Source organism: Nomascus leucogenys, chromosome 1a, assembly GCF_006542625.1.
Source record: "Nomascus leucogenys isolate Asia chromosome 1a, Asia_NLE_v1, whole genome shotgun sequence".
In the NCBI taxonomy this organism is placed as follows: Eukaryota; Metazoa; Chordata; class Mammalia; order Primates; family Hylobatidae; genus Nomascus; species Nomascus leucogenys.
Window position 1 is genome coordinate 87,734,647 of NC_044381.1, and position 27,982 is coordinate 87,762,628.

A 27,982-nucleotide genomic window follows, 5' to 3' on the forward strand; every position below is an offset into this window, starting at 1 on the left:
CCTGTGAATAGCCACTAGACTCCAGACTGGGCAACATAGTGAGACCCCATCTCAAAAAAAAAAAGCACTAACAGGTCTATTTGGTTATCCTCCTAGTATCATCACTTCAATATGCTCTAACAAAATATATATGTTTTTTTCTTTTTTTTTTAAGAAACAGAGTCTTGATCTGTCACACAGGCTGGAGTGCAGTGGTACCATCCTCCCACCTCAAGTGATCCTCCTACTTCAGCCTCCCAAGCAACTGGAACTATAGGCATGCACCACCACACCTGGCTAATTTTTTTCTTCTCTTTTTTCTTTTGTAGAGACAGAGTCTTGCTGTGTTGCCCAGGCTGGTCTCAAATTCCTGGGCTCAAGAAATCTTCCTGCCTCAGCCTCCCAAAGTATTGGGATTACAGGTGTGAGCCATTGCACCTGGCCCAGAAATATCTTTAGTTATGTGGCAAAGTGCCCAGCTGAACCTTCTGTTATCACAGATCAGAGAACAAATATTGGGAAATGTTAGGTACTGAATGTTTGTATCCCCACTAAAATTCATATGTTGCTGGCATTTGGAGATAGGACCTTTGGGAATTAATTATTGTCAGATGAGGTCATGAGGGTGAAACTGTTCTCTGATAGGATGAGTGTGCTTATAAGAAGAGACATCTGCTGGATGCAGTGGCTCATGCCTGCAATCCCAGCACTTTGGGAGGCCGAGGCGAAGAGATTGCTTGAACTCATGAGTTCCAGACCAGCCTGGACAACACAGCAAAACTCCATCTCTACAAAAAATACAAAAATTTGTCAGGCATGGTGTCGCATGCATGTAGTCCTAGCTACTCAGGAGGTTTGAGGTGGGAGGATGGTTTGAGCCCAGGAGGCAGAGGTTGCGATAAGCTGAGATTGCGCCACTGCACTCCAGCCCGGGCAATAGAGCCAGACCTTGTCTTAAAAAATAAAAATAAAGAAAGAAGAGACATCACTCACTCTCCATCCACTATGTGGGGACACAGAGAGAAGGCAGTCATCTACAAGCCAAGAAGAGAGCCTTTATCAGAAATGGACCCTGCTACTCCTTGATCTGGGACTTCCAGTCTCCAGAACTGAGAAAAAAAATACACTTCTGGTGTTTAAGCCACCCAGTTTGTGGTATAGTGTTACGGCAGCCCAAGCAGACAGATAAAGATTCTACCTCCAAACAGTCACATTCTGCGGTACAGGAGGTTCTGACTTCAACCTATAAATTTGTAGGGGGACACAATGTAGCCCATAATAAGCATACTGTAGATGCCCGGGAAATGCTTCTTATCTATCTGATTAAAAGACTCAGAAAGAGAAAGGCTAATCATACTGTTAACTAACTCCTGTGCACAGGGCCACTCAGCAATGTTTTGACATGTTACTCCTCTTGCTTCCCCTTAGAACTCAATATTCTCTTTGGCTGTTGACTCCACTCTGTCTAAGTTCTTTTCCTTCTTCTCAGGCCACTCCTTCATCCCCTGAGTTCCTCTACCTCCGGCCATCGTTTAAAAGTCAGCATTCTATAGTGTTCTATTCTCCTCACTCTAAGCTCTTTCCACGGTGATCTCATGGACTCCATTGCTGCAATCATCGTTTGCATCTGATGGTTCTCAAATCCATAGCGTCCACCCAGACCTCTTCTAAACAGCTTGTCCAAAGCACTAACAGAGCCAGCCATGGTGGGGTGCACCTATAATCCTAGCTTCTCAAGAGGCTGTGCAGGGAGGATTGTTTGAGGTTAGGGGGTCAAGGTTGCAGTTCACTATGATCATGCCTGTGAATAGTCACTGGACTCCAGACTGGGCAACATAGCGAGACCCCATCTCAAAAAAAAAAAAGCACTAACAGGTCTATTTGGTTATCCTCCTAGTATCATCACTTCAATATGCTCTAAACCGGATAATTTATCAATCCCCTACATCTTCTCCACCATGATTCACTCTCCTCAATATACACACACACACACACACACACACACACACACACACACACACACATTGTTCCTTCTCTTAAGCTCCTTATCTCAGTGAACCATACCACCATCTCCCCAGAACTAAAGTCTTCCTAAATTCCTATATTCAATCCCCAAATCCCATCCAGTTTGACTTCTTAATACCTCTTTCCATCCCCTCTTCTACCAGTTTACTTTGGGCTGCTGTCATCCCTCATTTAGATTACAAAAACAATATTCTTTCTAATCCACCTGCCTTTAACCCACTCTTTTCCCCTCAATCAAAGTGATTTTCTAAAACATAAACACAATGCTACCACTCTTCTCATGAAAACCTTTTAAAAACTTACCATTGGCCTTAGACACATTTTCAAAGTCCTTAGTCGGGCAAAATAATTCTTCATCCCTGGGTCCTTCTTCTCTACTCCACTTCATCTCCCGCCCACCCCCCACACAGCTTACACTCTTTATTCTTCACTTACAGTTTCCCAAAGAGTTCTATATTCTCTTTCAACCTCCAGCTTTTACATATGTTTTTCACCATGTTTGGACTCCTCCCGGCTAATTTCTGTTGATATTGCAAATCTCAGTTTAGACATTACCTCCTTGAAGAAGCCTAATCAGCCTTTGAGAACCAATTCCTCTGGATCTTCTTCCCTGGAACCAACTGTCTCCCTCACCTTCAGGCACATTAACTCCTTTCTGACAGCTCATTTCCTAACACCTGTGCTCCTCTTATACTTTGTTCATATCTTTATTAAAGCATTTATTCAGCTTTGCACTGCTGCTCCCCCACTGTATGCAGGCTCCTTGGGGACAGAAACTGTCTGGTTTCTGTGCTAGAAATCATCTGTTTTTTCTTCCATATCCCCTCCCTGCCCTTCTCTGCCCTCCTGTGAGCCCCAGGAGGCTGACCTGCAGTAAATACATAAATGGAATTCAGCCACTGCAGAGAAGAGGGTGAAGTCAAGGTCAAGGTCATCATTTCACCAGCTAGATGAGCCCTTCAACCAAAGCACAGCTTCTGCCCAGTGGCCCTCTCCACCTGACTCATTGCTTCTGGATTCTGGGAATTGTCTCTCCCTTTATCCCTTCAGCCTAGGCTTGATAATATCTTCCTGATGTTGCTGGCTCCAGGAGACGGCACTATCCCTTGTTTTCCTGCACTCTGCCCTCCCCTTTGAAAATAGTCTCTTTATTAAATTCTCTTCAAATTACCAATTACCCAATTTAAGTTTGCCAGGACCCAATTAATTTCCTCTTTTAGTTCCTGGCAAGGATTCTAGCACATAAATGTTGAATGAACGGATGAATGAATAAATGAATTGAGGAAAACAACGCAAGCCATTGCCTAGCTTGGCTTATTCATCCTCCATTTCACAAGGAGAAAAAAATGATTTCTCAATTTAGAACCTGACACTCGTTCTGGCATGGTGGCTCATACCTGTAGTCCCACCACTTTGGGAAGCCGAGGTGTGCACCTCAGTTGAGCCCAGAAGTTTGAGACCAGCCTGGGCAACATGTCGAAACCCCTTCTCTACAAAAAAATACCAAAATTAGCCGGGGGTGGTGGCATGTGCCTGTAGTCCCAGCTACTCAGGAGGCTGAAGTGTGGAGATCAATTGAGCCTGGGAGGTCGAGGCTTCGGTGAACTGTGATTATGCCACTGCACTCCAGCCCGGGTGATAGAGTGAGACCCTGTCTCAAACAAACAACAACAAAAGAACTTGAAATTCAAGTGAGACAGTTTTAGGGTCAGCAAAGAAGGGGATCCTTGGGATGCTTTTGGCAGAAGGCAGGTCTGGGGAATGGGAAGGAGGCTATTGGGCAGATGTCCTTTGCTATAGCAGTCCCTGAGGTTTGCAGGGTGCTGGGCTCCCCAGAGAGAACTGTATTTCCTGCAATGACTCTGTGCCATGTTGGGTGGGAATGACTCTCATGCCTTCCTTTTCTTTCTCTTGGGCTTTCCCCTAGAGAAGGGATTAGAAAATCACTAGAAGGTTACTTCCTCCAACCTCCCACTCAAATCCAGCAACCTGAAATTCAAGCTCAAGAGGTGTGGGAGGGAAAACCCAGCAATCATCAAAGCAGGAGACTCTACATTCATGAGCAGATCTGGGCCAAGGCCACAGCCAGGGGGCAGGATCCTCTGAGATGAGTCACACACCACACACCCCTGTGGAGTCCTCCAATAGTCCCAGCACTGTTCAAGCTGGGAGGGACCTCAGTGCTCATTATACCATCAGAACCCGGCCCACAGAGAGGAAACAATTGCCCAAGATCACACAGTAATTTGGGGGCAAAGGAGGTGTCAGAACCTAGGTCACCCAGTTAATAAACTTGCCATCTCATTGCCACACCACACTGCCTCCTGAGACCAGGGGATGCTTCCAAGATGTCAGGTTTCAGTAGAAGGAACAGGCTCCCAAAAGAAGAGGCCAGACAGACAGTGCAGGTCTGCTGCGCTATGTGCTTTGGAGAAGAGAATTAGCACTAGCCAAGCTATGGTTACACACAAGGCCCTGGCCATATGTTGTCGGGGTCAATAGTACTGGTTCTGCAACACACACTGGGGCCTGTTGGGGGCAGTGGGGGAAGGAGACCACCAGGATAAATAGCTAATGCATGTGGGGCTTAGTACCTAGGTGACGGGTTGATAGATGCAGCAAACCACCAGGGCACACGTTTACCTATTTACCTATGTAACAAACCTGCACATCTTGCACATGTACCCCAAAACTTAAAATCATAAAGAAAAGAAAAAAAATAGTACTGGTTCTGAGCTCAAACAAATATGGGTCTGAATTTTGCGTGACCTCGAATAGGTGACCCAACTTTTCTAAGCCTCAGTTTCCTCACCTGTAAAATGAAGGTTAAAAGAATACTCGCCTCATAGGATTTTTGTGGGGACTAAATAAGGTGATTTATGTAAAGCACTTAGCACATTTAAAAGCTGGCACTGAATAAGCACTCAATACATGTTGGCAATTATTTTTCCCTATAGCAATTAAGTTGTATTTAATTCTCATGCCATCCTTTTAAGAGAGACAGGACATGAGCTTGGTAAGTTACTTGCTCAAATTTATGTATTCATTTATATTTGTTAAGCTCCTAGCAAGGGGCTGGATTCCATTCTGGACTCTGGGGATATGGCAATGAATAAAGGCAACAAAAATCCCTGCCCTCATGGAGCTTTCATTGTAGTTGGGGCAGACAGACAATCAACAAAAAGTACAAGTGAATTATATGAAATGCCAGAGGGAGATAAGTGTTATTGAGAGACATAAAACAAGGCAGATGATGGAGAGAGGGAGGGGAGGGTTGCAGTTTTAGAGAGGGTGGTCATAGAAAGCCTCCACATGATGGTGATAAAGAAGCTAAAAAGAAATTATTTAGGCAGTTGGTGAGGGTAAGAGAGACCTCAGGCTTCCCTTTTAACAAAAAGCAGCCCCCAAATCATTTCTTTTCTAACAAAGAGCCACCTGTAAAATTGATCTGCAGACATAAATAAGCAAGCTGGAAGCTTGCATAGGTAAATGCCGGCAGCTGTGCCTGTAGGAAAAGGCTACCTAGGGGCCAGGTGTGTTCAACGTGGAGGTTCCCTCTTCCCTTTTCTTTGTCACCACATGTGAAGTAGAAAGGCAGGCAACCCATGCCAGCCAGGTGGAGACTCCACCTGTGTAATAAAAGATTAGGGTGGGATGGCCAGCTTCTTTGTGCGCCATGCGAATAGTGCACCTGGTCCTACCAATCTCGCAGGCCCTATGTAAATCAGACACCACCTCCTCAAGCTCGCCTATAAAACTCCGTGCATTTCACCACAGAACCAGAAAACCCACTCAGGAGTCCTTCTTTCTCTCTCTGCAGGAGAGAGAACTATTCTCTTTTCTTTCTTTCACCTATTAAACGTCTGCTCTTAAACTCACTTCTTGTGCAGCTGCGTCCTTGATTTCCCTGGTGTGAGACAACAAAGCTCGCGTATTACCCCAGACAAATGACGGCGCTACAATGGCATTGAGCAAGGGTCTAAAGAAGGGAAGGGGGTAGGCTTGTGGCTCTCACTGGGAAGAGCATTCCAGAGAAAAGGAAGCAGGCGTGCAAAGGCCCCGAGGCAAGCACCAAATATTGAAAGGAGAGCCTGGAGGCGAGTGCTCTGAAACAGGAGTGCAGGGAGGAGCCATGGAAGCTGAAGTTAGAAAACACCCTTAATTATGGTGCTGGGAGCTGAGATTCAAACTCAGAACTGGTTCCCAAGTCCTTGCTCAGCCCCATTGCAGGCTCCTTAGATGACAGGCTGGTGTGATTGAGTTGATTCTGTTCTTTCTAGAGAGGGTTTTGTGTGGTCCAACACTGGATACCAGCTAGTGGGGGTGAAGAATTCCATTTCCAAATAAGTGTAATGTCTCTATCTTCGGAACCAAAAATCAGAATATAAATTTCAATAAGTACATGAACTTACAAGCAGGTAGGACAGAACATTTGAAAGTAGGGCATCCAAGATATCCAGGACCTCGAATGAGCACAAAAGCTTTTCCATCCCAAAGATCCTCAGGCACGTTACCTTTATCCACCTCTAATAAGAAGCACCTCCTTCATTGGCCTGGGGAGGAGCAAGCTGGGATTCTTTAAAGTCCTCTACCTGCCAGGGCAGCAGCGAAGTCCAAGAGGGCAGAACGCAGGGGTGGGGGCTAGGTGGCCAGGGGTCCCAGAGACCCAGTCCTGACTCCGGGACACTCTTGGAACCCTCTGTGTGCCTTACTTTCTCTCCTCCAGCAAGAGGCCCTCCATCTGCCCACCTACCTCCCAGGATATTCCTAGGAAGGATCAAAGAGGACCTCTTGAAAGGGCTGGCTCCCACCCAGATAATTGCTAGGTAAACGCACCGTGTGTTTAGGATGTAATGGGCCAGTGCAGACAGAGCTGAACAGAGGAAATTGCTCACTTCAGGGAGGGGAAGGAACTTTTCCAGGCCATTACGGTCCACTAAGTAAGCTGCCTTTGCCAGGTGAAATGGTTCCGTGACGACTTGAAGAGTGAACTGTCTCCTACCATTTCACACTGCATTTTGGCTACCAAGCTGTGATGCTCCCCTTCTCTCTCCGTGAAACCTCTGCAGCAGGGTCGCCATCACACTTCCGGCAGAAAGACTGGGAAAACAAGCCACTGATTTCAAAGAGGGTGCAAATTTATATGGAAGGAGGTAGGGGAGGGAGGGTGAGAGAGAGACTGCTCTGGAGCTCAGCGAGGGACCTCGGGGTTACACAAGAAGGGACTCTGCGCTGGGTTCCAGGCCTGATTTCTTTTTTCTTTTCTTTTCTCTTTCTTTCTTTCTTTTTCTTTATTTTTTCTTTCTTTTTTTTTTTGACAGAGTTTTTCTCTTGTCACCCAGGCTGGAGTGCAGTGGTACAGTGGCATGATCTTGGCTCACTGCAACCTCTGCCTCACGGGTTCAAGCGATTCTCCTGCCTCAGCCTCCCGAGTAGCTGGGATTACAGGTGCCCGCCACCATGCCTGGCTAATTTTGTATTTTTAGTAGAGATGGGGGTTTCACCATGTTGGCCAGGCTGGTCTCGAACTCCTGACCTCGGGTGATCCACCCGCCTTGGCTTCCCAACGTGCTGGGATTACAGGTGTGAGCCACTGCACCTGACCCCTGGTTATTTCTTGATGCCATGCATCAGCTGAGTGGCTTTGAGGAAGTCAGTTCATGACTCCAGCCCTCAGATTTCTCATATAGAAAATGAGAAGATAATTGCTTAGTTCACACCCAGCTCTAAAATCCTGTGATTTTAGGCAGAAGAAGAGATTGCATGGAGCATTTTAGTGACTGGGATGGCTCATGACTGGGCTGAGATGATCGACCTTTGTTTCAGGTCCAGAAACCTCTTCACCTGAACCTCATTGCCACAAGCCAGACCGAGACCTAGACAGGGATTTTCACACCAACAACGAAAAACACACTTAAGGAGCCTGATTATTTTTACCTGGAGCTTGGAGGCCCAGAAGAAAAACACACAAATAGGGCTAGGGACATACACACACTCAGCTTCTGAATTTTAATATCAGAAGATCATTATCATAAGCTACATCAACAACTTGGGATCCCAACTGGTGCCAAGTAAGCCTTCTCGCTTAATTACATGCTTAGAGCACTACAATTTAAAATCCTGGCAACCATGTTCTGTGCAATTAAAAACAAACTCACTAACAGGCCTTACTTATGCCTCTAATATGTTGTTAAGAGTTTGTCCCTGCTGCTCACCCACTTTCCTGGGAACGCTGCTTTTCACCAAAGAGCCTCAGTCCCCACATCCCAAATGCCTGTCACTTACCCTCCAGCTTCTGTTAAGAGGCCCATGGCCAAGTGTCATGCAAACCAACAGCTTTGCTTATTCCCACTCTGAGCTTCCAGATAACTATGCCTCCATTAATCCATACTGAGGAACACAAGATTCCTCAACTGCATTGTGGATGCTGAGTGGATTTTGCCTCACCAGTGGCTTTGAAAGTTGGAAGTGAAGTATTGGGATCTAGCCATGATTGGCCTTCATTCATTAATCAGTGCTGCTTTCTCTACCTTTCCAGGTTTATGAGCAGAAACCATTGCTTAAGAGATATTCACCATCAAGCAGAATCATGGCAGACAGAGCACCATGAACTCAGGGAGCGAAGAGAACACTGTGGGGGTATTCTTGGGGATGGAATCTCCACATCAAATCCATCGGCAAGACCTGGATGTTCTTGGAAATGTTGAAACATTGAAAATGTTGAACGTTAATCTTCTCCTCATCTCCAGTATCAATACCCAACTGAGGCCACCATCATTTCTTGGGTTTGGGTGGACAATTGCAACAGCCACCTACGACTGCTGTGACTTTCTCTACAACTCCAGTTAATCCATCCTCCACTCCACCACCTGAATGATCTCTTCAAAATTCACAGTAGGTAATGATACCCCAGTGGAAAATGTTGATTGCCTTCTACTTAGAATAAACCCCAAATTCTTTATGGTGGCCTATAAAACCCTCAGTGCAATCCTCTCTGGATGGGCTCATCATTTTTAAGTCTCAGGTTAAATTAGTGGTTCTCAAAAGGGAGCAATTTTGCCCTTTAAGAGACATTTGGCAATGTTGGGAGATATTTTTGTTTGTCATAAGTAGAAGTCAGGGGGTGCCACTGGCATCCAGTGGTCAGAGGCCAGGGATGCTGTTGAACATTCTGCAATGCACAGAATAGTCCCCTAGAGCAAAGAATTTTCCGACCCAAAATATCAGTAGTGCCAAAGTTGAGAAATCCTGACTTAAAATCACTTTCCTATAGTGACTTTGTCTGACCATCTTTATCTCAAATTGGTTCCCATCCCCTATGCTCTTCATATCTCTAACCACAATTTGCAATTCCCTTCTTATTGTCATTTACATACATGTAAGCTCCACATACCGGGCTAGAGGCAAAGTATGTCTTGTCCAACTTTGTTGTCTCAACACGTACCACTTAGCAGATGCTCAATAAATATTTGTTGGAAGAAGAAGGGCAGGAAGGGGGAAGGGCAAGAAGAAAGGCGGTCAAGGTGAAGCAGCACCCCCACCTTTCTGAGCCCCTTTAAGTGTCATGCTGACTCTCATCTTCATGTGGAAAACCTGCCATTTGACTTGGCCAATTGCACTGATTATGTTTTACTGGAGGATGAGCCAAGTGCACTAGGAAAACACTTTAAAACTCAGTTGTGGGGCAGGGTGGGGGTGGGGGCATTGGCATGAAAATGTTTAGATTTCTTCAGTATTGACTTTGTTTTGTCAAACAAGTCCTCTTGAGGGTAGGGACCATGTCTATTTCAGTCTCCGCTGTAGCTCCAGCACCTTGCATAGTGCATAGTGCAGAGATAGTGGGTTGCCCAAAAGTGTTTGTGAATGTGTGAGTACCCCCCCAGCCTGCAGGGGAGGGAGGGTTGATACCCCACTGCATTCACTTCTTCAGCAGCTCATGAACCCACTTATGTAGCCAGCCTTCAGGTCAGACTCTTGCTTTTCTTCTTATTAGCAGCCCTTAAAAGAGCATTGCCAATAAAAACTTCAGCTCTGGAAAAGAATTCTAGCCTTTGTCAGCTATTTCCGACAGCCCTTGAAAGAAAAATAAATTTGGCTCCAAGTTTTCCCATGCCTGTTTATAGTTCCTCACACAAAGCTCCGCCGTTTATACAATTTTGTCACCCAGAGACCCAGCTAACTCTATCCCAGAGGCACCTCTTCCCTTCCCCGCCTCAGCAGCCTCCACTCCAACTTCCTCCTCCCCACTTAGGGCTTCGAAGGACCCATGAGGATAAGCTGCAGGCTGTGAGGTTTCTATAGTACACTCCTTCCTGGAACGACTCTGCCTAAATTTCACTTTTAAGCCTCAGAGATTCATGTTATCTTATTAGCAACACAAAATGGAAAAGACTGAACCCTTTCAGTTTAATCTGCTGAGTTTCTGAGGCTGCAGGGAACTCCTCCAAGGAATGTGCTTAGCTTTTGTTAGAGGAAGTTAAAAAAAAAAAAAAAAAGCCCAACATATTATTTGGCATAAATCTACTCATTTAATTTAGATTGTAGAAACCTATTGATTAGGTTCCCAGGCCTGTCACTTTTTCCCTATAGCGACTACAAATATCACTGCCATTAGGAGATTTCATATCATAAAACTCACTGCTATGATCCCACTTTTATATTTTCCCTCTCTCCATCTTTTCCTTTCTCTCACACACACAAAATCTGTTCTTTAGTCTCATCAGCGCCATCTGGTGGTGTTTCAAATGTTTCGGTACCCTTTAAAAAAAAAAAAAAAAAAAAGATTGAAGACCCCAAAGAGCACCTGAGTATGTGTCATATCTATCACAGTTATCCTATTCAAAAATGAAACTGGACAGGCACGGTGGCTGACGCCTGTAATCCCAGCATTTTGGGAGGCCAAGGTGGGTGGATCACTTGAGGTCAGGAGTTCCAGACCAACCTGGCCAACATGGTGAAACCCTGTCTCTACTAAAAATACAAAAATTAGTGGGGCACGGTGGCAGGCACCTGTAATCCCAGCTACTCAGGAGGCTGAGGCAGGAGAATCGCTGGATGTCATATAATGAAATGATGTCATATAATGAAATGTGTCAACATTGAAGATCTGTATAACTCAAGGAAGTAATATTTCCCAAATGGCAGAGAATGAGATTACAAAATCATGCATTCAAAATGCATTCAATCCAGGAGAATCACCGGAACCCAGGAGGCAGAAGTTGCAGTGAGCTGATATTGTGCCACTACACTCCAGCCTGGGCGACAGAGCAAGGCTCCATCTCTAAAAAGAAAAAAAGAAAAATGAAACCGAAAAGTTTTGGAAAACATGTATTGATCCATTTTAAAATAACAATAATAAATGTTTAACATAAATAACAAATTTTAATGAAAAATATCTGTATTTTCCAAAACAAAAACAAATTTCAGAAGAGTGGAAATATTTTACATTTTTGCACATCTCTTTAATGTCTGACTTAAAAGACATCTAAATTTTCATATCTGCTTCTGTGTTCAATCTGTTCCAATATCTTGTTTTAGTTGAAACATATGAAGAAAATCTGGCCTCACACAGATTTGTAGTTGGAAAAGAAATGAGTATTTTAATAGCCTTTTAAGATTATTGTGGGTATTCTTCTTTGATACTATCCCAAAACTCCACAAGTTATGGTTTCTTAAAAGTTAGCTGGAATGGGGAATCTGAAACCACATTCATGAACTTTTGGTACTGTTATGTTAAAACCTGCTGTTCTATCTTCGACTTTGAATGCATTTTGAATGCATGATTTTATAATCTCATTCACTGCCATTTGGGAAATATTGCTTCCTTCAGTTATACAGATCTTCAATGTTGACACATTTCATCATATGACATCAAAAAATCACATTTATTGATACTGTTACCAATTTCCTAAAAAAATCTTTAGGTACCAAGAAACTGCCAAAGCCAGGTGTGGTGAGGGCTCATGCCTGTAATCCCAGCAGGGGAGGCTGAGGCGGGTGGATTGCTTGACCCCAGGAGTTCCAGACCAGCTTAGCAAGATCCCGTCTCTACCAAAAAACAAAAAATAAGAAGAAGAAGAAAAGGAAAAGAAAAATTAGCCAGGCGTGGTGGCATGTGCCTGCAGTCCCTGTAGTCCCAGCTACTTCAGAGGCTCAGACAGGAGGACTGCTTCAGCTCAGGAGGTCAAGGCCGCAGTGAGTCATGATCATGCCACTACACTCCAGCCTGGGTGACAGGGTAAGATCCTATCAGGGAGGAAGAAAGGAGGGGATTAAAAAGGGAAGAAAAAGAGAGGAAAAAGGAAGAAAGGGAAGGGAAGGGTCAAGTTCATGATAGACACAAATTTTCCAAAATTCTAATTTTCAATTGAAAGCTTGAATTTCATCATTGGCAACAAATACAGTTGTTTTCAGTGAAGTGACAGGCTAACTTTGTTCACCTACAAGAAAATATCTGTGAAATACTCAATCCTGAATAACATAGTTTGCTTGACAATTATTCTTTCAAGTAAAAACGGTGTTTCATTTAAAAAAGAAAAAAAAAAAAGGCCGGGCACAGTGGCTCACGCCTGTAATCCCAGCATTTTGGGAGGCCAAGGTGAGCCGACCATGAGGTCAGGAGCTCGAGACCATCCTGGCCCACATGCTGAAACCCCATCTCCACTAAAAATACAAAAATTAGCTGTGTGTGGTGGCACATGCCTCTAATCCCAGCTACTTGGGAGGCTGAAGCACAAGAATCGCTTGAACCTAGGAGGTGGAGCTTGCAGTGAGCAGAGATCACACCACCGCACTCCAGCCTGGTGACAGAGGGAGTCTCAAAAAAAAAAAAAAAAAAAAAGGCAGCTAGTTCAGCTCACGACTCAATCACATAATGTGCTTTTCCTCCAGGCAACCTTGTAGTTCAATACACAGCAGAAATACTTGATGTGACAATGTGACTTCACATTTAATCTCATCTCAGAGAATGTTAAAAAGATATACTTAAGCAAGGGTCAAGATTTAATTAACATAGTAATGTTACTAAGTAACTATTGTTTTATCAAGGGCGTTCTTAAGTGAAACTGGCATTCCCATTACTTCAAGTGCCTGGTGATGGAGAATACAAGGAGTGCTGTCCCATTTGGTGTCTCTGCCTGTCCCAAGATGCCAGGAGTTTGACCTGCCGTGCTTTTTGGTGCAAATGTCAACACAGTGAAAAAGACAAACAACAGTTTAGTGTTATTGTGAAAATAGTTTTGACCTCACCTATCCCCAGGGATCGATGGGCCAAACACTGAAAACTGTTACATTACTGGGACAAAACTCCCAAGATGGGTTGTAGGAGGAAAGAGGGAGGGGCTGTTATATTCTGACTTCAATATCATTTGCTCAGAGATAGGAGCGAGGAAAAGATCCCCCATGCCTGAAATTTATCTCCTAAACCTGTCACCCCACGTGTTATTTTCCATTTCCTTTTCTGATTCCCCATAGAATGTGTCCTGAGAGACACATTTTTTTTCCTTACCTCAGGACAAACTAAATAGCACAGGCAGAACCCAGCTGGAAGCACCCTCTTCATCTCCCACCTATGTAAAAATTAATCTTTTTTTCCCTACCAGTTATCGCCTAACACTAGAGCTTATCACAAGAAAAGACTGCAAGAACAAAGTGCTCTGTGAGATAAGGAATTTAAGATAAGTGAGCTGGCAGAGGATAAAATCCCCTTCACACAGCTGCTCCCAACACCTGGCTTCCCCATTAACACCACTCCCAGGACTATTTAAGTCTTACTCATCTTCCAGGTCTCAACTTGGACATCACTTCTCACCTCTTGTCTGCCTGTTTGTGCCTATCTCTCTCCCTCTCTCCATATAGGAAATATAGATATAAAGACAGAGATAGACATTGACAGATAGATAGATATTGAAATATAGATTATCATAGTGCCTTAATTGTTGGGTAAGCTGATTTTCCCACTAGATGGCAAATTCCAAAAAAGTGGCAGTCATTTTCTGTACCATTCACCCTCAGGGGTTTTAAAACACAGAGATGATGTGTTTGAGCATTAGTTAAGGACATGCTTTTAGATGGCGAATGCCTTTCCATACAGCGCCATCCCCCACTGCATCTTACTGTCATAACAGTGCCTCACTCGTTGACTTGTCTGGTCCCACACAGAACTGGAATTTGCTAGTCACACTGCAACTGGGACCAGAGTAGTCCCTCGATAACCATTTGTCACAGGATCGGAGGGATGAGTCTTTTCTTTTCAGGTTGGGTAAAGTACAGAACTAGGTGGGAATCGGTGCTACTTTATCAGGCCACTCCACACTAGCCATGGCCCTCAGGATGTCCCTCCATCTGCAGGTGTCCCGTGGTGCTTGGCACACTTCTCCACTGCATCCTAGCGTGTTCAGTCTCACCAGGGAGACTAACATCTTCTAGAGGATGAAATCTGATCTGTATTCCTTTCTTCTCTTTCCCATCTTGCCTTGTCTCCTTCCCTCACATTTGACCACTTATCTATTTATTTATTTATTTTAGATGGAATCTCACTGTATCACCCAGGCTGCAGTGCAGTGGTGCCATCTCGGCTCACTGCAACCTCCGCCTCCCGGGTTCAAGCAATTCTTCTGCCTCAGCCTCCAGAGTAGCTGGGACTACAGGCGCATGCCACCACACCCAGCTAATTTTTTTTTATTTTTTTTTTTGTATTTTTAGTAGAGACAGGGTTTCACCATGTTTGCGAGGCTGTTCTCGAACTCCTGACCTCAGTTGATCCACCCGCCTCTGCCTCCCGAAGTGCTGGGATTACAGGCGTGAGCCACGGCACCCATGGTGACCACTTACAGGTTACAGTCTTCTTAGACACCTGGTAGATAGCCAGAAAGTCAGTTCATAAAGAGGATAATACTCTCTCAAGCAGGAGGCCTCCATTCCTGGAAAATCAAGTGTTTCAGGAAGCAGAGAAGTGTTGAGTCTTAGGGATGGGGAAGGACTGGAGGCAGGGAAATTGTGATGGGCATTTGGGAAGGTAGACTCGGGTCAGATTGGGTGGGGTCCTTAAGGCCGTGCTCAAGAATGTGGATCCTTTCCTGCAGACATTGCGCGTGGCATGATCCAACCTGTGTTCCATGAGCACATTTCCTAGGCTGATCTTTCTCAAGCCTCCCCATTGTCCTTCTATCACAAAGAAGTGTCCAGTGCCTCCCACTGAGACCCCATAACAAGCTCTCCTGGTTGGATAGCAGCAGTGTGACCAATGACTGAGAGGAGGAGGGGACAGAGTGGCAGACCCCCACCCTCATCTCCACCCCACCCCCTTATGCCAAAACATGTTCTCCAGCTTGAGCTAGTTGGACTAGATTGGGTGGGGACCAAGGGCTCAGAGGATTAGGACATCAGCCCCAGCCTTGAATGAACCACATTCCACAGGCGTGTAAACAGGGTGTGGTGGACACAGGCCTGGCACAGCTCCTTTCACAGAGGGGCGTGCACTTGCATTGTAGGAACGTGCTATTTGCCTGTGCAGGACCTGACATCCCTAACCAGCTGTGCCCCTAGGAAACACCCACAGCACCTCCTTCTTAGAACGTTCTCTGTTCATGTGCCCTCACTGGATTCTGCTAGCAGTCTGCAGGTGCTCACCATTCCAGCACCATCTCTCCACTGGAGGGAAGGGATGAAGAAAGGGGTGAGGGGGACCAGGAAGTTGGCCCCAGTTCTACCTTCCATAAGCAAGGCTTCTGGAATCACCTGGTTATACTCCTCAGGGCAGGGGACAACCTTGAAGCCAGTGACCTCTGGAACACCTGCAAAGGAACCTGGTTAGCATGGGAAAGCATCCTCAAACTACTTTATTTGCCATTGTTTTGCTGAATAGAAAAGTAACCTATATTCATTTTCTTAAAGTTTAATAAATTCCAAAAGAACATTTTTAAACCATCTGTGATACCTCCCCACAAAGATAACTTTCTCCCAGTCTTTTTCCTGTGCCTATCGTGTGTATTTTTTAATGTAAATATATTTTCTGTATATAATGGGGATCAAATCGCTTTTGAAATTTTTTGTATCCTACCATTTAGCTTATCATGAGCATTTTCACATTTTCTTAATTATTCATGAAAAATTTAGCTTCATGAATAACCTATTCATGAATAATCTAATGGCCACATAATATTTCACATGGTCCATGATAAAACCAGCGCTAGGAACCCAGGGTGAGGCATTACAAAGTTCACTTTTTTAAAAAGGTGGACACAGAATTGTGCTGCCTGAGAGGAGAGGGAGCATCTCACCATCTCCTGCCTTGGTATCTTTTATTCTTTATGACTCAGCTCAAGTTCTGTCTCCTCCATGAGGTGAAGCCCCAGCTCAGGCTAAACCCAGCCCACAGTGCTCCTTTAGCACCCCACCACGGCGCTGACTACATTATATTAAACAGATTTCTTCATATTTTGGTCTCTCCCACCAGACAATATAGTCTTTGAGAACCTGGCTAAAGAAGCTGCAAATCTCTAGTGTCCAGATGGTACCTAGCACAGGAAGGTACTCAATAAATGCCTTGAAACGAAGCAGACTTTAAGCAACCTCCTGTTGTCAGGCATTTAGACAGTTTTCTAGTTTGTAAAGAGAGCCTTCTTGCTCTCACTATAGCAGATTCCATGTTGCTGGGTGAGGAAGAGGGTGGAAGAAGACCCGCATTCTTATTTGGGTCATTTGTAGTCTCTTGAATGATCCTGTAAATAACATTGGGATGACTTGTAAATCTTTGTCTGCATCCAACTCAATCCATTTTTTTTTTTTTTGAGACGGGAGTTTCGCTCTTGTTGCCCGGGCTGGAGTGCAATAGTGCGATCTCGGCTCACCGCAACCTCTGCCTCCCAGGTTCAAGTGATTCTCCTGCCTCAGCCTCCCGAGTAGCTGGGATTATAGGCATGTGCCACTACACCCGGCTAATTTTGTAATTTTAGTAGAAACGGGGTTTCTCCATGTTGGTCAGACTGGTCTCAAACTCCAGACCTCACGTGATTCACCCGCCTCGGCCTCCCAAAGTGCTGGGATTACAGGTGTGAGCCACTGCACCAGGCCCCAACTCAATCCTATGATACAAACGCAGATGCCAGAATCAGACAAGTCCCAGCTCCACTATTTGCCAGTTGTGTGGTCTTGGGCATGTTACTCAACCCTCTGGCCCTCACTTTCTTCAATGTAAAAGCAAGGACCACAGGCATCACAGTTTCTTCTTCTGGAGCTGTGCCATCTTTTGCAGATTTTACCGATTTTTTATTTATACCTGGCACAACAAACCAACATAAGAGGGGTAAAAATTACAGGACTATCAGCAACATTCTGTTTATACTAGGAACAAAAATATAAGACATCTAGGAATAATCTTAACAATAAATGTGTTGAAACTAAAAGAAAAGACATGTTACTGAAAGAAGACCGTGGGTATATGAATGGAATAAATACAATGCTTCTGCACGGAGAAAAAAAAAAAAAAAAAGAGATAATAACAGATCTACTCTTAAAGATGTTCAAATATTGCAAATGAGATAACATAGGTCAGGTCTTAGTGCAACGGTTGACTTTAAGCAACCATTAAACTAGTTTTTATTACTATAGAGTAGTAACAGAATTACTAGGCCTGTGTTGTAGTTTTTAATACCATACGGCCAAGCTGCTTTCCAGAAACATGCAGCAATTTGTATGCATGTTAACAGTATATGGTGCCTGGCCGGGTGACCTGGCTCATGTCTGAAATCCCAGCACTTTGGGAGGCCGAGGTGGGGAGATCACCTGAGATCAGGAGTTTGAGACCAGGCTAGCCAACACGGTGAAACCCCATCTCTACTAAAAATACTAAATTAGCTGGGCATGGTGATGTGTGCCTGTAATCCCAGCTACTGGGGAGGCTGAGGCATGAGAATCACTTGAACCTGGGAGGCGGAGGTTGCAGTGAGCTGAGATGGCACCACTGCACCCCAGCCTGGGTGACAGAGTGAGACTCTGTCTCAACAAAACAAAACAAAAACAGTATGGCACCTTTCCATATGGCACCAGCAAGGAGATTGGTCAATTTTTCATCTTTGCCCAGTTGGCTTTACAAAGGTTATCCGGATCCTGGTCAAACTAACCTCAAGGCTCAGCAAAAGGTCAGCCTTGCCCTCACAATCCAAGCATCCAGCACAGAACCCCACCTCGGAGTCACCCCTCCCCAGGTGTCAGAGAAAAGAGCAAAGAGGTCAGAGAGAAATGAAAGGTTACAGCATTCACGCATGAGGGTGTCTGAATATTTAAGTTCAGAAGTCATTTTCTTCCACCTGTAGCTGAGTGATGAAATAGAGGATTCCAGCAGTGAAGAATGGCCTCAAACAAGATTCATCCTGTCTGCTTTTATCCTCATCCCCACCTAACACAAAATCATGGAAAGTGAGAGCACAAAGGCTGCTTTGTGATCAGCTTGCTCCAGAAGAGGCCCAGAGAGGTTAAGTGCCTTGCCAAGGTCACACAGCTCACGAGTGCCATTAAGAGCATCAGAGCCACAAGGAATCTATGACTCATAGCCGGCAAATCCTATTCACATGTCTATAACTCCATCTGTTTGTCCTCTTAGCTCCATTCACAACTTCACCAGGAATGTTAGCATGGTTAGTTGTAGGGAGTAGGAGGAAACAGCACATATTCACAAGCGGCTCTGAAAGCCAAAATCCACGAGCTGTGTGAAAGTCAACTGTGAGCAGAGACTGCACTGTTCAGCACCATCATTCACAAAGGCCCCCATGGTCCTGCCGGAGGCTCCTAGACCCTCAGAGAGGCTTCTCACCCACCTCGTCTTTTCTGCAGCATTTCCATCTTTCTCCAGTTATTTCTTTCCTACATATGAAAACTCCCTGGAAACAGCTCAGTTACTTGAGCACCTGCAGGCTGGAAACAGAGGAGAGAGGCTCGTGGCCTTCAGTTTAATTAAAAAGAAAAAAGAGGCTGGGTGTGGTGGTTCACGCCTGTAATCTCAGCACTTTGGGAGGCCAAGGTGGGTGGATTACCGAGGTCAGGAGATCAAGATCAGCCTGGCCAACATGATGAAACCCCGTCTCTACTGAAAATACAAAAAATTAGATGGGCGTGGTGGTGGGCGCCTGTAATCCCAGCTACTTGAGAGGCTGAGGCAGGAGAACTGCTGGAACCCGGGAGGTGGAGGTTGTGGTGAGCTGAGATCGCGCCACTGCACTCCAGCCTGGGAAACAAGGGCAAAACTCCATCTCAAAAAAAAAAAAAAAAAAAAAGAGGAAAGGATGAGTTTACAAAGAACCACAACAAACCAGAGGTAATCGTTGTAACAGTTTTATTCAAGTCTCTGTGTGCTCTGGCATTGAGACCAGGCTGAGATCAGCATTACACTGTAATACAATAAGAGGTTTAGCCATTGAACCAAGCCTGCTTGGCATCCCTAGTTAACAATTTACAGTACCTTGAAAGAAAAACAAAAAAAAGCCAAAGGAAAACCTGATAAGTTTCCTTCAGGACTTTTTCATCTTTAAATATTGTTGACAACATACAATAACTTAAATCCCAAAGCAAAGTGGGAATTCAAGGACACGGGGTCAGGACACATGGACAAGACATTGGAGCAGAGAAGGTCTAGGGTTAAAAACTAGTAGCTAATTACAGAGGAACCAAACAAACACACACGTGAACTTTCACTTCACCTAGACTTAAAAGCCCTAAGGGGGAGGAAAAATCCCAAAGAAAGCTTTTCTGTGAACTAAGTAAAACCCATCTCCAATTCCTTTCCTTATTCCTCTACAAGCCTTAGACTATAAGATATCTGGGTTTCGGTGGGGAGTGGTTGTGGGTGAATGTGCAGGATGAGTAGGGAGGGAAATCAGAAAACAAAGTGAGCAAGTTCATCACCTCCCTTCTTTGCTACAACTGTGTATCAAGGGCATGTGGCTCAATGTGACAAAAAGGCAAAAGCCTGACCTCAAGTGCCCAGGGAGGAGACACAAGCTACAGTAAGGCTTCCAAGCTCAAGAAGCTGAGAGAAAAGTGAGGAGAAGCTGGAATGAAGAGCAGCAATGGGGCACCTGCAGGCTGGCAACAGGAGAGAGGCTCATGGCCTTCAGTGGTGTTGGGAGAAGAGCTACAGAATTGACATGTCCAACTCCTGTGTGCTTCCAACCCCTGGATTCACGGAGAGGAAACAGGGAGAGGAAGGCAGCCAGCAGCATCGAGGATGTCAGCTGAGACCTGCAAGGGTTCAAGTCCAGTCACAGGCAGACGACAGGTGAGCCAAGGACACAACTCCTCCTTGGGCAAAGGGCAATCTCAAAACCTAGGTGGACCTGAGCTAGGCCAGCTTTATCTCAAGAGCTTCTAAGTAGTGGCTGAGAAATGTGCTCAGAGGAAAAAAAAAGGTGACTTTGGAACCAAGCAGATCAGCAACTTGCTTCCTAGCTGTGTGACCCTTGGCAAATTACACAGCCATCAGAGCCTTGGTTTCCACATTCTTAAATGGGGGTAATACCCACATCCCAGAATTATTGTAAGGAGTCAAAAATTATATATATATGAATCACTAGGACAGGACCGCCCCCCACGTGGAAAAAATTAATGATTTCTTATCATGTATTATTTGTCTTTATAACTAGGCCGGGATACATCTTTGCCTCACTCTGATGGTGATGAAGAAAAGAGCCACAGCCAGCATGGCGTCTGAACTGGAGGTAGAGATAAACGATGAGAATGAAATAAAGATGACAGAGGATGAGGAGGGTGGTGGAAACGATACTAGCAGAGGGTGTGGTGGGCCAAATTCTGAAGACTCACTGTGCAGGCACAGAGCTAGGGAATGTGGCTCTTGGCATGCCAGGGAGTGAAAAAGCCTCCATTCACTTCAGTCCCTTCTGAAATCTGGAGGAGAGAATGAATGAAGTTCATTCACTTCTGGAATTTAAACATGTTCCAAAGAGGTTTAAGATGAGAATCTAAAGGAGCCTCTGTGCCGTAATCGCTTCCCTTCTCCAGGGAACACACACACACACACACACACACACACACACACACACACACACACACACACAAGTGCCCTCAGGGCTGCAGAGCCGGAAAGGCAGCCAGAACACCAAGGAAATGTCACACCCAGGTGTAGATCCAAAGTTAAAAGCTCCTAGATGTTTCATTGCTGTAAGTCTACACACTCCTATTTAAACGCGAGCACCCCAAGAGAGCCGCTGCCTCACTCAGGACCTGAGGGGAAGGGCAAGAAAAAAACATAAAACCTATTTCACAGTGTTATCTAAGCCCCTCTCACAGGTCCAGGTGAGGGGCAGGCAGAGCTGGGTCTAGAGTGGAGTGAGGCCCTCACCTTGGGTTAAAATTTAAGGGGGTGCCAAAAAAAAACCAAAAACGAACCTCAGTAATCGAGATAAATCATATTGCAATGCAGTATTTTTTAAAAATCAGTTACTGAAAAATTCCACGATGAATATAGTATCAAAATTTTAAGTCAGGCTTTGTCTGGGTTGGTGTCCAGGTGTGAAGGATCTCAGGAACGGGCAGCATACTACTTCTGAAACCTAGCCTTGGACTTCAGTGAGCGCAGGGCATGTCCTGGGGCCCTCACTTCCCTGGGCTCCGCTTGTGACTACTCTGACCTCTGGGTTCAGAATGCCCAGACGTCTATCCCTCGTGTTCCGGTAGGAGAGGCCTGTCTGTGCACCCCTGGAATGGCATTCTGCTGTCCAATCCCGAGACACCTAACTAGGTAGACACCTATCTCGATAGACACCTATCATGTCCACATCTGCCAATCAGCCTAGTAAAACTAGGTGATGAGTGCTTTCAAGGAGGGCAGGTCAGACCAGACAGGTAGGAAGACGGGTCAGGGGAAAGGCAGGTCTGTTTCCAAGGGTTAACAAAGAGAGGTGTGGAAAAGCTCAGCTCCCATAACCAGCTGGGCCCCAAAGCTCTTCCCTCTATCCAGCTCAAGGCCCAAAGCAGGCTCCCTGTAGGGGATGGGGAACCACAGGCGGTAAGAATCAGGAAGGAGCAGTCGTACTGGCTCCTGATCATGGAGTGAGTCCAACATGCAGAGCAAAGCCAGGGCTCCCTAGGCAGCCTACAGAGGCCCCGGTACTTCCAGGGCCCAAGACGGGAAATGGATGAGGAAGCGGGTGGACATGACTGTCAATATCTCATCAGGACAAAATGAGAAACAGCAGTCTGAGAGGAAGTCCGTAAGAGACTCACCTGGCCCGCACAGCTAACCAGAAGTCCGGGGCTGAGTCACGCTAATTAGGCACCTAAGCCCTGTTAATTAGCCTTAACTTGCAGGATTTCAGCTTCCTCCTCCTGCCTTCCAACACCAGCACCTGAAGTGGTGAGCACCCACCCAGGTAGCAATGCCAGGGAAAAGCCCAGGACTGAGATCCTCTCCAGAAACAGCAATGGATTTTCCTTTCACATGTGAATTTTCATTAATTTGAATTCCTAATCTAGGAATACGCTGATCCCGACAGAAGAGATGCATTTGGTAATGTGTTTCTAACAATAGTATACCTTGACAAAGACAAGTCATTCTCAGACCTAAAGCCAAAGAGAGAGGCAGGTACATTAGGGTGAACCATATGAAACAGCTGATATTCGACTGTTTTTGACGTAAAACCGTACATATATTTCATACACACGCACACTTTTCTGCACCAAGGGAAGCAAGCTGGCAAGGCTGCAGTTTCTGTGCAGGGCTCATGGCTCCAGGACCATACATTTGAAAGTTAGAAGGGCTTCAGGAGGGAAAGTAGATAGCATCGTCCCCAGTTCACAGTAGGCTTCTGAAGTCCAGAGACGGGAAAAGATGTGTGCAAATTCACACACCCAGGAAGTAGGCAGCTTTTATCACCAGGTTCCTGCCAACACACTTTCCACCCCAAGGTGTGCCATTCACAGCCATCCAGTCTTCAGTGCCCTCTGCTCTTTGCTTTGTTAAAAGTGAGCTGGATGAGTTAGGATTGCTCGGGAGGTGTCTCCTTCACACAAATGAAGGAGGCGGGAGGGAGGACTCCAATGTCGGGACCACAGAGGCAAAAGAGTTCATGAAAAGTCAGGTCTAGATGTCCTAGGGGTATCTCACTGTGTCCCTGAGCAACAGTAGCCTGAGGGAAAGGGGGCTTAGTGACCATGACACATGTCCCAAGAGCAAGGGAACCCTTTTCCAAAGATTCTTCCAGGAACTGGGATGATTCCAGGCTCTAAACAAATCAGACTGATGACCCCGAGAAATGAGAGACAGCCAACTGTCACTCTGATGTTGCTACCAACCTCCCTCTCCCATTTCCTTCTCTGTAAGACACAAATGGTGAGGATGACATTGGCAGACAGCGTCCGACAAGTTAAGTGGGGGAATTAGGAAAGAATGCTTGTCAACACCAGGTGCTACATAAATGCGGCAGAAGGGCATGGGCCTGACTGGGGCCCCCATTAGTCATGCTCAGCCACCTCCAAATCACTCCTCTTCCAGAAGCCAAAGGACGAAAGAAAAGGCAAGTTCCCTCAAGGCAAAGGTGACGAGAGCCACACACTCAACTTCAGCGATTCATCCTGTAGAGATGAAAGCAGCTTCCTCTAGGAGCTGGCAAGGAGCTACGGTGCTTCACTGACCTTCTCTGATACATACACCCAACCCCCTTGAGAGGAAGGCATGTAATGATTGCTTTTAAAGGAAGGAAATCTGAGAGGGGCTAAAGAGACAAGCCTATGGCCACACAGCAAAAGCAGAATGGGGAATGCAGCCAACCTGTTCAGTTCTGAGCCCGGTGGCTTCACTCAGCAATTAGTCCAAGCCACTTTTTCATTTCTCTTCACTTGAATTTTCATCTTTAAGCATGTCCCCTTCTCTACTAGCAAGTGTATCAAATGTACAAGGAAAATGTGTCATTTTGCAAAGGTCAGGAGGAAAAGTTAGCACTATTCTGAGTTATCCAAATGTAAGATATCATTGTTGCTATTATTGTTACTACCAGACCCTAGGGATGCCACAGGATGCCAAGTGAAGAAGATCCGCCAAAGCCTCTCAGAAATAACATACAGATAACTGAGGTATCTACTCAGCCTCCTGGCAGCAGTCTGGATCCCCAAGGGAGTCAACAGGGGATAATCCGAATCAGCGGTAGGAGCTGAAGAATCCAAGGAGCAGGGGCAGAGAGCAGTATCTGTTCCTATTACCATCTTCCATGAAGTGAGCACCTGCCAAGAGCAGAAGGAATGTGTCTTTGTGCAAAGGGAAGGCAGGGGAAAGGGGGCCCAGCTACTGCCACTCAAGTGGCTTCATCCACAGCTCCAGGGCCTGCTCCTGACCACGACCACAGAACAAGCGAACCTGAGTGAATAGAAAGCCACTGAGACCTGCTACTACTATACAGATCCTTAGCCCATCTCCAACCTTGCCCCACTGAGAGAGTGCAGAAGTCAGGGGCCCATCAGAGACCAGGTGTATAGGAGTTGAGAGATGGTAACTGTTCCTTCTTCATGGATGCTCACAGTAGCACCTTCGGATAACCCTGCTTTTGCTTCTTTCAGGTACAATTATTTCCTTAGAAAGACCCAGCCTTGCTTTATCATTCCCCACAGTGGACAAGTAAGGATGGCATTCAACCTCTCACTCAATGGCAGGTGACCATCATTCAGTTACACTACATCAGTTACACTACATCTAGAAAGATGGCTGCAACCTACCACAATGGCAAGTTAAAAATGAGCAAAGGAAAAATCTCTGCTTCATACCACAGAGCACTGTGTATAGGCAGCATGGTTTGGAGGGCCACAAGAGGGCCATTTAGTGCAGCCAAGGATATACAGATGTGTTCGTGGCTTAGCCTGAGGTTATGGAGGGTCCAGGGGAAGGAGGGCACAGAACAGACCTTTTTTTTTTTTTTTGAGACAGAGTTTCGCTCTTGTTGTCCAGGCTGGAGTGGAATGGCGCAACCTTGGCTCACTGCAACCTCTGCCTCCCAGGTTCAAGCGATTCTCCTGCCTCAGCCTTGTGAGTAGGTGGGATTACAGGCATGTGCCACCATGCCTGGCTAATTTTTTTGTATTTTTAGTAGAGATAGGGTATCTCCATGTTGGTCAGGCTGGTCTCGAACTCCCGACCTCAGGTGATCCACCTGCCTCTGCCTCCCAAAGCACTGGGATTACAGGCATGAGCCACCGTGCCCTGTCAGAACAGACTTTGTATGTACTTCTCCCCATCAAGAATGAAGAATCACTTGGTTGGCTAGAACTGCTGGTAAGATTTACATTTTTTCCTCCTAGCCCAGGAGTAGGGGAATATCTTACATATTGGCTTCACTGAACAATAAAATACTGTAACAATATCTTACATATTGGCTTCACTGAACAAAGAGAAGGACACAGAAGAGAAGCAATAACAAAACCTTGGGCAACAAAACCAGTAGTGCCTTCCCGTCCAAGACTGGTGGGCCCCTTGAATCAAAGTGCTAATGGGCTCATAAAGCAAGGAACAAGGTCACCCCTTTAGTGATCCCCAAGGCAGGACATCTATCCCAGTTATAGAGAAAGGGCAGTGACCAATTCATCACTGTTGCCAGCTGCACATCCAGGCAGCAAATGCAAGGAACCTGCTGAGTGACCTCCAAGACAAAAGACAGTGGAGCAGCATTCAGAGAGCCTCGAGGGAAGAGGGGAATGACCTTGAGACTCTACTCCCAATTAAGTCGTCATTCCCACATAAAGACAACTGTTCACACATAACACAGGAGGCCTCAGGGCAGTCGCATGGAGAAGACATACATGAGAAAGCTTTAGAGGAAATTCAACATTCAAGTTAAGGAAACAACTTCCAGAAAGGTCAGGGTTGGCCTCTGCTATCCTTCCTACTCAGCTTATGGTCCAGAGCCCAGCATGAGGGGCTACCTGTGCACAGGCCTTGGTCAGTTTCCAGTATGGGAGACCCAAAGGTTATTGTACATCAGCGGCTCCCTGGGCACCCTATAAATAGCACTTTGCCACATGCATTTACAGATCCTGCTGGCTCCATTTTACTTCAAGGGCATCACAACATGGATGGCCCAGTTGAGAGTGAATTCCCAAGTCCCAGTGTCCAGTGGCCATTTGGTATTCTGCTTCATAGCTGTTCTAGGGCATTGCGGTGATATCTACTAACCGAACATAACCAAAAGCCCACAAACTCCAGGGATTAGAGTGAAGACCAAAGGAAGGGAGTAACACATAAAGTTCAGACAACAAAAGGAACAGACAGTGGAATTTTGTCTCTGACTTAGAACTGGCACCAGTGAGTGAGTCCCCCAAGAAACTATTCCTGGGATGAGCAGATGATTGTATCCGAACCTGGTCTGACAAGGTCCTGACCCCAAGTAGCTAGATGGGTACCCTCAACAGTTGCTGGTTTGCCCTTTGCCGAGAGTTTCCAAAAAGAACAAGGACATACTTCATGAACCTCTTCACTGCAACTTTACTGTATTTTTCCTAATACCCCCATCCCCCTGTTCTCACTGAGGCAGTTCCCCTTTCCACCTGTGGGCTCAGATAAATAGGTGGGGCACCTGGAAGTGCAGATAGGTAGTGCCAGGTCTATCAAGCCCTATGACCCCACACTGGGCCACCTCACTTTCAGTATTCCTGCTAGCATGAAAGGGCTTAGGACACAGAAAAGCTCCTATCTCGAACCAAGCCAGATTCCCATTCCTGGGTGTTGGGGGACAGCGGAGGAGGAGCAAAATCAATCACAGAATATCCAATACTGGTGTTTGGGAAGCTGAACTCGGGGCTGACAAAGGGACCCCATGACAGCTCTGCACACACCCAACTGGCTGAGGAGAGGGAGCAGCAGACAGATTTGGCTGAGTGACTCTGCAGAGTCACTCCAAAGGCAAGGAAGACTGTGGAGGGTGGGGGACATGCATGGACCCCTCCCTCCCCTACACAGCCAGAGCTGATGGCCACAGCCCCTCCAGTGGACATGGGTAGAAAGGCCCTGCAGGGCAGAAGACCCTCTGAAGTGGCCCTGTTTCCATCCCTTCCATCTTCAAAGTGCATTATCAGTGCAAGAAGTAGGGCTGGATCTCAGGGGGTCCAACCCTGAGAAAGGACTGTGCCCGCCAGCTCCCCTCATCTCCGCCGGCTGTCCCCCTTGCCCACCCCAATCCTTTTCATGCTAAGACCAGAACTCCTGCTGGATCTCATAAGGGGCAGGCCTGTGCGTGTTCAGTTCCACTCTGCACAGTGGCACGGTGCTGTCCTGACTCTGCCCCTCTGCATCCAGGTCCAGGAGCGTCCGCTCGGTTGGGGGCAGCGGCCCTGCCTGGAACGGGAGCAGGGCTGGAAGTCCAGGCCGCTCCTCTACAGTGCTGCTACTGCTAGCAAAGCAGGAGTCCAGGTTGCTGGGCGTCTCTGTGCTGGAGCTGTTGGCTGGGGAGGTGCTGCGGGCATGGCTGGGGGACACAAACCACCAAGGGTCCAGCCGTTGCCGGTTGGCAGAAGGACGCGGCCGAGGCAGAAACTCCAGGGTCTTGGGTCTCTCCAAGGTAGAGTCCTGCTGAGTGTTCCAGCGCCTTGGGGTTGGGGGGAAGACCACATTGGGGTCAGGGAGACGGGGAAATTCACCTGGGTCTCGGCTGGGACTGGGGGTTTTCAACATTCCTGGTCAAAAAGACAAAGGGAGAAGCATCAGATGATGCACCATATTTCGGGGTTAGATATCCGCTACTCCCCCCCAACACCACCATATCCCTACGCACTCAGGAGAACTTGAATCACCAAATGTTTGTGGAGCACCTACTGGGAGGCACTGGGGATACAGTAGTGAACTAGAAGGCCATGATCCCTGTATCTGGTAAGAATAATAGGACATTTGGGGGTCACATCTGTAATGAAATAACTTAAGGTAGATGTTGGCAAATAACACACAAGCTGGCCACCTGTGTTTATAAACAAGGTTTTAGGTGGAGTACAGTGG

At 46.2% G+C, this 27,982-nt stretch overlaps 1 protein-coding gene and 1 long non-coding RNA gene across 2 annotated transcripts in view; one reads left to right on the top strand and one right to left on the bottom strand.

The window, feature by feature from the left end:
• Positions 1-8,686, top strand: part of LOC115835133 — a 13,633-nt gene extending 4,947 nt beyond the window's left edge. The window contains exons 3-4 of the long non-coding RNA XR_004030076.1: positions 309-401; positions 8,543-8,686. This is a non-coding gene — a long non-coding RNA (uncharacterized LOC115835133). The remainder of the gene's footprint in view (positions 1-308; positions 402-8,542) is intronic.
• A 10,630-nt stretch (positions 8,687-19,316) lies between these two features.
• MAP3K9 (mitogen-activated protein kinase kinase kinase 9) overlaps positions 19,317-27,982 on the bottom strand; it is an 87,107-nt gene continuing 78,441 nt past the window's right edge. Inside the window, 1 exon segment of the mRNA XM_030812762.1 lies at positions 19,317-27,666. Coding sequence (XP_030668622.1) covers positions 27,182-27,666 — 485 coding nt within the window. The 3' untranslated portion in view covers positions 19,317-27,181.